This window comes from Charadrius vociferus, unplaced genomic scaffold (assembly GCF_000708025.1).
Source record: "Charadrius vociferus isolate BGI_N301 unplaced genomic scaffold, ASM70802v2 scaffold163, whole genome shotgun sequence".
Lineage (NCBI taxonomy): Eukaryota > Metazoa > Chordata > Aves > Charadriiformes > Charadriidae > Charadrius > Charadrius vociferus.
Window position 1 is genome coordinate 3,322,268 of NW_009648332.1, and position 12,031 is coordinate 3,334,298.

The window sequence follows — 12,031 nt, forward strand, 5'->3', positions numbered from 1 at the left end:
CTATAGCCTTTCTCAGCCCACACAAATTCATCTTTTGCATAAAAAAGGACATGGATATTATGGTTGATTTGGTTTGTAAATATAGTGGACCCTAACCCTGTTAACTCCCAAGGTTTGCCTACTTCAAATACTATATCCTTGAAATTACTTCAAAAAATAAGTGTTCTAAATGATGTAGTGTTCATTGTGTCTGCGTAGCACAATTTGGAGGTCTTGCAGTCATTAGGCATATGCAGTGGCATTTCTTTATAGTTCTAGCTGCAGCTTTTTGTAACATTCAAAAACAGTAGCTGAAGCACAAGTAATTCCATAGTAAATGCATTAAACTAAAAATTAAGAGATAATAAACTGAAGAGCTTGCAATGGAAAGTATAAGTGGCTTCAAACAAAGATTAAACAAACTTACAGGAAATAGGTTTATGGGGGCTAGTTAGCGTAATAGACCAGATGCAGTCTCTCCACGTCATGAAGTCCCTGAACAGTCAAGCATATGCCACTGTCTTGGTGAAATATTTGGTTAGCCGGACTTTTAGTCTGGTTAACTATGGCAGTTGTTCTACTCTAACGAGAAAGTGCTTGCTATTGAAAATGATAAGCAGGGTTGCTTATCTGAACTCACAATATGCCCATTACTTAGTGTCTATAAGCCAAAAACATCTGCTTAAGCAGTTTTCTTTTCATCCAGGAAGTTATGGAGAACTATTTTCAACATGTGCAAAAGGTTATGAAGTGCAGTAGTAAATTCTAAAAATTACATTAAAGTGTACACCATGGGAAGCATACTCAGTTGTGCCTCAATAAATTAAGATCAGCTGTAGTATATGTAAAAACAAGGTGTTATAAATCTAGTAGCTTTTAGGTGGTAGTCTTCAAAAGAATGCTAATAGCAACTTGCATATTACCAAAACATGTATTTTAACAGAGAGAAAGTTTGTGTGTGACATCGGCAGTTGTGATTTTTGTACAGTGCCTTTGATGTGGGAAGAAATAATTGTTTGCAGTTTTGGTGAGAGTGTGGTGCAACGGGGTACAGAGAAAACAATGAAATGATGGCATGAAAAAAAACCAATCATTCAGAACGAAACATTTACTTATGGTCAGTGAATAAAAAGTGTCAGAAAACTTTCACAGTAGTACAGACTTATATGAATAATTTTAAAAAGTGAAAACTAAACATGCATCATATTTTGTTTTATTTTAGGACTTTAAATTTGGACTCAGAACAGCTACAAAAAGTCATGTGTCTAGCAGACACAAAACAGCATCCAGTGCAGGTTCTCCAGAAGTACACTGAAAGGGAGAGAGATGACACTGTACATATTTGTGTGGGTTGAAGGCGACTCTAAATGCAGGTCCATTGTAAAGACTGCAATTACAATGAATAGTCCTGTATCTGTTGGCAACAACCAGCAGATAAAAACATGACAGCCTGAACACAAGTATGTGACTGCCATTAAAACAGTGTTTTTCTTCTCCTAGTAATTAACAGAATAAACTAAAACAATAGTATGAAAAGCACATAACTGTAGAAAGTTTGGAGACAAAACAAGTTCAAATCCAGCTGGATCACACAGGGGAAATAAAGGGACACTACAAAGCTGAGATATATGAAAGTTAGAAAAATAAGTGAAAAGTAATTTCCAATATACTTGCCCGTTTAAAAATATTTATTACAGTTGTCTTTTCCTATATATAACAAATTGTTCTTTTGAATGAATGTGCACAAAAAGGGAATATATAATCCAGGTATTAAGGAAACTCAAATCAAATATGCTCATTTAAATTTAACTCTCCTGCGCTGCCCTGTCAATCTCTTTTTGCAGTAGTAAATGTTGGTGTTGCTCCTAACAGCCATTCTTGAAATATTTTCAGGCAGAAATGTGGTTGCAAATTGACTATGTCTATTTGACAGGAATTAATCTCCAGGACTCCGTATTTTTTAGTTGACAGTAATGTGACAGAAACGATTTGTTGATAAATCCAATCAAATGTCGTGGGTGTTGTTCACCTGGGTGAGGTGACAAATTGACCTTTTTTGAACTACTATGTAGCTCAAGGTAATTGGGTTTCTTTCTTACTGAATTGTAATTAATCATTGTATTTACTGACAATGTAAAAGAATTTTGTGTGTTTTCAGGGAGCTGGACAGTCTCATACAGTCTCCACATTATGTCAAAGGAGAGAACCATCTTCATTTTGAGGGAGGTGTAAAACTTGGAGTTGGAGCATTTAATCTGGTAGGTACCAACAGTTCTTCTCTTGAGATGAGGTCCTGCTGCACTGAAAGTGGTCTTAAATTAAATACCTGAGAAGTTCCAGTGACATCAGTGTTACTAATTAGGTTAAAATTAGGTATGTGCACTGACACTTGCAGCATCCCAGTCTCTGGTCTAAGAATATCAGATAGTAATAAAAGCAAATCTCAACTATATAGGATTGGATGGAAACATATGCTGTTTAGTCAATGGTGCTGGTTTAGCTACGGCCACAATGGATGTAATTAAACTTCACAGTGGAAGTCCAGCAAACCTCCTTAATGTTGGTGGTGGTGCTACAGTGCAGCATGGATGTCCAGCAAACCTCCTTAATGGTGGTGGTGCTACAGTGCAGCAAGTGACAGAAGCCTTTAAGTTTATTACCTCTGATAAAAATGTACTGGCTGTTCTGGTAAATATTTTTGGTGGCATTATGTGATGTGATGTAGTAGCCCAAGGCATCGTTATGGCAGTAAAGGATTCAGACCTAAAAATACCTGTGTGTTGAGGGTTGGACTAGATGATCTCCAGAGGTCCCTTCCAACCCTAACAGTTCTGTGAATTCTGTGGTACAGTTGCAAGGTACACAAGTTGATGATGCCAAAGCTTTAATAACAGCTAGTAGCCTCAAAATCCTCACATGTGATGACTTGGATGAAGCTGCAAAAATGGTGGTGAAACTCTCTGAAATAATAAGCTTAGCTAAACAAGCTCAGGTGGATGTTAAATTTCAATTGCCAATTTGATCTGAGAAATGTCTTGCCGGTGTCTAATACGCTTTAAAAATAAAGAGACTACTACCTGCAACGTGTGCAATGCTGCTTTGTGTGTGCAGACCCACCTGCGAATCCTCATGGGGCGATTATCAATTGAGAAATTATCTCATCTGCCATGGCTTAAGGACATGTTCTCTGAGAATGCAGCTGAGTGCCTGTGCCCAGCCTCCAGTAAGGCTGTTCGTTAGCCAAGTGACCAGTGCTTGGGAGGTACTTGGAGGGGAAAGTGTTACAGTCTTTTGAGAAGGGACCCACTGGGATGGGGGCCAGGAGAAGCCATGCACAGAAACAGGAGTTGCCTGTGCTTGTTGACTTCTCTTTAATGTTTAACTGGCACTTGGGAAGGAACCAGGGACTTGGCTGTCAGCAGGGCAGTTGGTGGGGCAGGGTACGTGAATGGGCCTGGGGTGCTGCTCAGGCCACTGTTCGCTGTTGTTGCTTGTGTTCTGGTCAGAAAGCGAGTGGTCAAATGGTACAGGACAGTTCCTGGTATGTCAGAGGGGCATTGACCCAGAGATGGTGAGGGGTGACATGGTTGTTCAGGTGATGGGCTGCAGAAAGTGCCTGGTGCTTCCCCTTGGTTGTGTTACTTTGTGTGAGTCTGGCACATGCCCAAATGTTAGATTTACTGCACAAAGAACAAATGTGTGCTGTGTGGTATGCATCCAGTATTTCTGAAACATCCAAGAAGTACTAGAGTTGCTAAGCATGTGCTGTGTAAACATATTTCTACCAAGGGAATCCTGGAGACACAGGGTCCCTCTATTAAACAGATATTTCTGTTTAAATTGTATGTAAAATGTAGCAGATGTATATACTTATCCAGAAAATCATCAGACGTATAAAGATGTTGTTAGTAATTTTAGTGATTATTTCCTGTGTTTGGAAAAGTTGTAGGAGGCAGCTGGTAGCTGAGAGGCAGAAAGTCTATGACTGCATAACTTGTTGCATTTCTTTCTGTAGACGTTGTCCATGTTTCCCGCACGGATTCTGAGATTACTGGAGTTTGTTGGATTTTCTGGAAACAAGGTAAATGTGAACTGTATATTATTGGTACATTCCTCTCACCCTTAAATTAAAAAACAGAGAGAGGAGTTTCTCTCTTCCTCACATTAGCTGTAACCCTCTGAAACACTGATTGGTATCACACACGCGCGCTATTGGCGCTGATGCTTTCATGAAGCTTAGTTTTCCTTTATATTTTTGTCTGAACTATTACACTTCAAAGACTGTGATGCCATTGTTCAATGCTGATACAGTTGTGAAACATGATAAAGACAATGGCTAATACGATGATGTTGACATGTTTAGTTTTTTAGTTGCTGGTGTTTTGATGTATGCTTGTGCTTAGAAATTCATAGTCAAAAGTGTATTCTTAGCCTTTAATATATTAGCTTACTTGATAGTTACTGTCATTATGGTATCTGAATGTCCCTGACAGGTTCCTGCATGACATTCAGTTGGGAAAAAAAATTCAATTTCATTTCTGATTTTTTTTTTTTTCTTCGTGTCTTTAATAGCAACTGGTAACTTGAGCGTGGCACCTAAATTCTCTTTACCTGAAAGAGTAAGGGCTTTTTTGCTGAGAGAGTAACCAGTCTGACCTGTATTTGCACATGCAGCTTAAGGACAGAAGTTTAGTAATGAAGCACCAGTAAACTCACATGAACCTGAGTTAACTCTGCAGGGCAGACACATAGAAAGTGCTTTGTTAGTTTTTTGTGAATTTGTTGTTTCAAAGTGGGATACTAAATTGATGGGAATATCTTGGCCTTAATACCTTGTACCTGCCCTTGTCTCTCATTCTACCAGCAGAACATGAGATTCACTCAAAATTGGATTCCTGAACTAAGAAAATATGATCTGTTTAACCTAAACCACTAGTCAGATTTATTTCATAAATGCTGGGTAAGGTGAATGTTTGATGTCCTGCAAACACAACAAAAGCTCTATGAACAAGTTAAAACTTAACTCTTCTGTAATGCTTTCTATTTACAAAACAAGTTTCAAGGAGAAAATGTTTCCTTAATCAGAGCTGCAACCTTACCTGACAGGTGAATGAGTGTCATCACCATTTTGTTAGTTTACAAAGAAGGATTTCATATCTGAAAATAAAATGTCTTGTTTAAAAGCAAAGAGCTTGTGGCAGAGCATGGGTTAGAACTTGGAAATTTCCAGGAGCTGACCAGGAGCTGTTTCACAAGCAGTAGAGGCAAAAATCAAATAGTTCTACCTGTCAGTTACAAAAACAAACAGCATTTAAAGCAAAATATTATCCTAGAAATGTAAGGGCAATTCACGTACCAGCAGAGTTCTGAGAATACTTTGCTGAACACTCATCTTATTACTGCAGATGAAAATTGTCCCTCTAATTGAATTTCTGATGTTTTCTTTTGGCCCTGGGATTTCTTGTATGGCTGTGAGTCGGCTGATATTTGTGTTGATGAGTCAGCTCCTATTCCAGTTTTTTAATAATTCACTGAAGCATGACCTAGATTACCATAAATTTAAGAAAAACCTGCTGTCTGCACACCATAAAAAAAGGAGTATTCTAAACGTGTTGATCAGAGTTCATTGATGGTCATTTGTTTTAACATCCTAAAAAAGTCTTTCTGCATTTACTATTTCTGAGTCAGATGCATAAAGCTAAAAGCAAAATTGCAATTGGGTTTGCAGTCCTTTCCAGTGGTGGTTTCCGAAGAAGCAGCTTGCAAGAGGAAACTGTCCCCTGCAGTACAGACAAGAGTCTAGAAGGTGAAACAAACAGGGACAGAGGAGGAGAGGCAAAGTTTGTGTGTCATGTGCTGCACCCCATCCAGAAGAAAGGAGTTTTGGATACATCTGTGTTTGATCTTGCAGTCTTTTCCATTAAATGCTCATGGTGAGCATCAGACTGTGCAAAGACAAAAGCCGTGGTTAGTGCCTTGAGCTGTTTACTGTTTACCTGAGAGAGCTGCAGTGCACTGCAGGACAGCTTGCTTTTGGTGTGGGTCGTGTGTTTATTAAAAATGGATATAAAATTGCATTGCGTTATCTTCCACAATACTAATCTGCCTTGAAGCCAGCAGATTTGCCCCTGGGCACTCTGCTTGTCTCTCAGGCATGTCGTGTCTGATAGTAAATGAGGACATGCCCAAAGCTTGATTACTTCCTAAGCCATTTGTGGGTACTGTGGACAACATGATCAATTTCACAGCAGTCTGGACTCTCAAAATAGTAGGTTAGATAAGATCAAGAAAGTGTAAAAGTAGCCTGAGGCCACGTTTGTTCCCTTCCTCTCCAAGATGTGCAGGTTGTGCCACTGTCACTGTTCAAGCTCCTTTCCCCTGTATCATTAGTCAAAATATGGGCTTATTTGTGTTTAATGGCATAGGCCCTGCATTTAGGCATTGAAGTTCAATGCAGTTTTGCCCAATTTTGTGTGAAATTTTTGTGGGCAGAGGTATGTATTACATGCCGTCAGGTACGCTGTGCTGGGGAGGCATGCCTTCCTCACCCACTGGGCAGTAGGTGGAGTATGTGTCCCATCTGGACTTCTTGTGTTTAATGGTAACTAACTTTGGGTGTGAGATGAGAAGAATCCTTGCGCTGTCTCCTATATAAGCACTGAACCCTTCTTACTGACCCCTCTGCCAGGTCTCGGGCTAATATTTACTCTTGTTCTTATTTTATAGATTATTACAAATACTGTGCTGCCAGTTTAGGAGTTTGACATGAGCCCACCACATGTTAAGTGCAATTTGTCAGGGGGTCAGATGACAGCATGATTTCAGGGGAAGGCAGGAAAACTTTAAGATAGAACCAGTTTCTTTCAAATTATACTTTTTTATGTGGGAGGACGTTTTTCCCAAAGCAGCTGAGCTGAAGAATATTTTTGATGTCTCAATTTGTAATAAATTGAATTCCAGTTTCCCACTAAGCATCTTTTTCATTTGCATTTTGATCCTCTTCTGCAAATTTTAAATGAAGGTTAAATCTAAAATTATTTCATAGGATACATCCAAATGCCCCATCTAACAGTTTAATTAGTCAGTTCTTCATAAAAGCTGTTAGTGGTATCTATCCTTCTTGCTAAGCCTGCAGTAATATGGACAGGTCATGGGACATGAACGGTGACCTTGCTTTGCTTTCATTGTCAAGATCCCTAATTAAAAGAGATTGACTTAAAAATATAACTCAAGAGCTTTTGCTTCAGGAAAGCAGATGGATTTTAGTCAGTGACAGCTGAAATAACGTTGTCTGATAATGGTTTTGAGCACTGTCCTTGTTCATCCTGCATTCACTGCTCTTGTGTCTGAATGATGGAGCACTGGATATCTTGGAACAAGAATCAAATCTATGAGATACTGACATAATGTCATGACAGTCGTGGGAGTTAAGAGATCGTAGGATGTTATGAGCAACTTGCTCAGAAAGGTGAGGGTTATCATATTGGGTCACATCTGTCTCTGAGAAGTGTCATTGCTCCCTGCTGTGCATTGTTCCTTAAGCCCTTCAGAGTAACTTATATTTTTGTGAAAACAAAACCTAAAGATGTTAATGTCATTTAAGTATTTTGGAGAAATTACAAGCACTTAATGCCTTGACATCTGTTTTATATTGTAACAATATGCCCTGTGATAGACTTTATTTGGAAGCTCATTTCTGGTGTTCTGGGATTGCTCACATCACCTGTGGCATAGGTGTGGGAGACATTTATGGGTTATTTATGGTTAGAAGGTGTGTCCTAACAATTAAGTGTAATATACTCACTTAGTGACCAGCAGCAGTGAGTGTAGTTTGTTTACGGACTTATTTCTTAAGCTTAAGTAGTAGCTGCTCGTGATTTGATCCCGAGCTCTTCAGTTTGATCCCCAGTGAGGTTTATGTGGGTGTAACAGTATCGCCCAACTCATGACACCTCACTTAGCTGATTAGGTTTGCTGGCTAATCTCCGTAGGCTCCCTGTGGAGAAGGAGTAGGTGCTCGAAAAGGTGATTCATAATCTCTGACCTAGGCTTCTGGGCTGAATTGTTCCTGGGAGGAGTACCTCTGTCTCTGCCAGCCCCAGAAGGAGCCTAGGGAGGCTGGCTGACTGGAAGTGGTATCTAAAACATGTTTCTCAGTGATACCCTTCATCATCCCACTGTCCTGGGGATCTCATCATAACAGAAGCAGCATGCAAGAGTCTTTTTTGAGGAGAAGCAGCCTTTTCTACAAGCAAGTGTTGTAATACTAACAGCTACCTCTAGTTTTCTATTTTTCAGACTGTGTCCACTGATTATATTGTTACTTTAACGTAGAAAGTTTGGGGTATTCAAGTGACAGAGTGAAAAGTAAGCATTCTTTAATACCTGTACTGAAAAAAATAGGATTATGGCCATAACCACAGAGTGAACTAACTTGCTCGGTGAGCTTCCCATACCTGTGTAACTAGTCAGTTTAAGAATTTAGGCTCAAGTATGCCAGATTTGCATCCCTCTTCTGATCAACGGGCAGCGTTCTTAACCCAGTAACATCACAGTTACAGCTTTCCAGGTTGCAGTCCCACATAGGGTGCATGTGGATTGCATTCCCTGTCCGCACAGATGATAACTTTGTGTTTGGCTGTATTAAAATACCTTTTTGGGACTGAAAATACGTAAGTGAGATCAACTTAACGAATGTTTAAATTATTCTATCTGACTAATATAATTTGTTTCTGTATTGTTCTTAGTGCTATTCACAAATGTGATCAGCAGCCATTTTATATGTATTTTTGTATTACATGGAAGATATCAAATACTGTAAGGCCTAGTACTGATGTCAGTAAGGGCTCAATGAAATATCCAGCCTGAAGATTTTTCAGTTCAAAAAAATGTACTTTGGAAATCTACTTTGGAATTTTTTTCTGCCAAAAATCATTCCACAGAATGTTTTGTCTTACTTCTACCATGCAGTGCTACAGTGCTACTTTTTTTTTCAATTCAAATATTTGTGGTCTTCATCTGACCGGTTTAAAGAAGCTGAATATATCATATTTTGTTACTTACATGTATCAATCAAACTTTTGCTCTCAGCAGAAAATGAGGTTAGCTTTATTTTGCAAAGTGCTTGATTTCCATTGTCATTGTTTTTCAGTAATGATTTTGCTATCTTTTAATTTCTTCTGATGTGACATGCAAGTCAATATTTTCATTATTTTGTCCAGGCTAGACGTTATACTAATTGGCCTGCAAATCTGTGTGTTAATGGTACCTTTCCCTAAAAGTTATGAATGTAATGATTTAAGTTTTTTTTTAAAAAAAAAAAACCAAACACAAAATAACTGCATTTACGTGAAAACAATTAACCACACTAGTTAAGTGAAAAATTACTTGTATCATGAAAATTAGAATATGATTACAGGCTTCAGGGTTTACACAGTAAGTGGTAAAGGTGAGGTAGAGTAACAACTGTCTGTTGGCAAGGGCACACAAAAGATTAAAATCTGTGTTGAGATCATGCTCTGAGTGTTCTCTCTGATACCTTCCGCAGTGGCTCTGATAGACATCCCTCAGGGTCCCTATTTATAGTGTAGCTGGTTTGAAAGGATGTCCTTATAGTCACATACATCATGTTCCAGTAACTTTCCATTGCAGTCACAGTGTAACTTTTAAACAGAATTTTCCCCAGCACATGGTGGATGTCTTACTGTGCATATTTACTAATAGGCAGATATCATGTTTAATGTTTGCATATTTATATTCTTGCTGTTGCTATCATGGAACCAGTCCCAGAACGGGCTGCTAAACGCTGTTGCCTCAGGAGCTTGAATCCTTAAAGTTGGTTATCCGTCATGCTCTCACTGAACATGAACACAGCATTATACTTGATTGCTTTAGTTCTTCCCAAAGGGAACGGAAATACTCTTCTTTTCATCATATTTTTCCACTCGTGGTAGTGGGCCAACATCATTGCAAAGCTGTTTTTGTTCTTAACACACTTAAAAACATTCTTTTGCCCTGTTATCCTTTGCCCTGCTAGTTGCAAATTTTATTTTTTTTCTTGATATCTTTAACTCGCTTATGCAGTGAGTAACAACAAACATGGATACACTGCAATGTTGATACGTGTTATTTGCCTCGCATTTGAAAACTCTGTTTTTAGTTTCTGGAATGCTTTTTAGCAGCACTTGGACGATGGTGATAAGTTGTCTCACGTTCTATTATATTAACCATGTAATAAGTCCCAAATTGCTGCTCTGTCATCAGATGTTTTCCAGGCGAAGCAGTAACTCCATGGAAAACTGTTAGATAACTTCATTTTTGTGTTTTTATCTTTGATTGCTATGTAAGCAATGTATGTTGGTGCATTTTGGGAATTTGGTGAGTGCGCAGTCTGTAGATGACTGCAGAAGGTAACAACCTAGCAAAAAACCAGCTTTGGTTCTTTTCCAATACTTTGTCCTCCTCACCTCTGTTTGCACAGGAGCATGGTCTGCTGCAGCTTCAAGAAGGAGCATCATCATACAGCTTTAGGTCGGTGCTGTGTACCATGCTGTTGCTTTGCTATCATACTTTCATGACCTTTGTGTTAGGTAAGATTGTTTATAATAACTCTTGGATTTGATTAGTTCTTGTGGGACACAGAGGGGGAAAAAGGTGATTCCATCACCTATGTGTTGTTTGTTCATCATCAGATTAAATATAACTCGTTTGTGGGTGATTTTACAATAGTGATCATAACTGAAGAGAGTGTCTTAATCTTCAAGATGGAGGTCTGTTTAACACGCAAGAAGGGAGGCGATGGGGATAGCAAAGGAAGTTGTGAGAACTAAATCTGTCTTCAGTAGTCAGGTGCATTATTTGGGAGGTTAAAATAACGGCTGTAAGTGATGACTTCCTGAATACTTTGTTCACGCTTAATATGGCATCCCTGACTTTTCAGGGAGGTGATATCTTCCCGCTGAGATACACTTCCCTGTTATCCCCTGCTAAAGCATTCTACAAAGTGTGTTGGGCTGCACATAAGTGAATTTTCAGGTCGGTAAGCACAATGTTGTTCAGGTCTTCCTGCTTGTTGACTGAGTGCAACACCAACCTGTATTTATGCCTTACTTATCAGAGAGAGAAGCTTAGGTATTGGCCAGATGAGGATGGCTAATCAGTACTTTGCATTCCTGTTCTTTTTTTTTTTTTTTTTTTCCCCTTTTCTTACTATTTTTATCAATTGCTTTTTTATGCATTCTAGGGACAGGAAAAGGAAATGTTGAGGAGGCAGAAAGACTACTTAAGCCTTACTTGGCTCGCTATCCAAAGGTAAAATGAATCATAATTTAGTTTGGTCTGATTATTTAATGTTTTCTTGCCAAATATAGACTGTATAGTCAGCTTGAAAACTGTTATAGAATACTTGTATTTTTATTATTATTTATTACAGGGAGCCATATTCCTGTTTTTTGCAGGCAGGATAGAAACACTAAAGGGTAATATTGACGCGGTAAGTAATCCTTTTGCTCTTGGGAAAGCAAGTCTCGAAAGCTTTAGGAAGACTCCTCCAGGAGCAATGTTTCCTTTTTGGCTAACGCTGCCTGTGGCTTTGGCCTGTATGTAATTAATAGTTTACAAATGACAAATAGGAATTTTGAAAACTATTTTGACTAGCTTGTTTGACCAGCCTGTTTTTGCTACCCTACTCAATTTCTGTTGATAATCTAGTCTGCCAGTATTAGTGACACAGTTTTCTCATTGTCTTTCCTATCCTGAAGCAAGCTGTGCCTTTAATAACATCCAGTGGTAATCCTTTGCCTTCAGTCTGAGCGGAGAGTCATGCAAGACTTGAAAGAATAAGGGAGGTGAAGAATGTGTGTTGAAAATACTCTTAGACAGAGTATCAGCTGGTGTGCAGTGCGGTAGCTGCCTTGAAATCTTTGGAGCTGCAACAGTGGATGTCAGCTGAGCATCTGTCCTTTGATTTTAGTTTCCTGATTTCCCTAGACACAAACATTCATTTTGCCTGTGCTTAGGACTTAACTGCCAAGAATGGGGAGCTCTGTGGCAG

The 12,031-nt window shown here is 38.9% G+C and overlaps 1 protein-coding gene across 1 annotated transcript in view; it reads left to right on the forward strand.

Annotated features, from left to right (window-relative positions):
* The window catches only part of TTC39A (tetratricopeptide repeat domain 39A), a 39,052-nt gene that overhangs the window by 14,680 nt on the left and 12,341 nt on the right, over positions 1–12,031 (forward strand). The window contains exons 7-11 of the mRNA XM_009884627.1: positions 2,138–2,237; positions 3,995–4,060; positions 10,460–10,568; positions 11,222–11,289; positions 11,411–11,470. Of these exons, the coding sequence (XP_009882929.1) occupies positions 2,138–2,237; positions 3,995–4,060; positions 10,460–10,568; positions 11,222–11,289; positions 11,411–11,470 (403 nt within the window). The remainder of the gene's footprint in view (positions 1–2,137; positions 2,238–3,994; positions 4,061–10,459; positions 10,569–11,221; positions 11,290–11,410; positions 11,471–12,031) is intronic.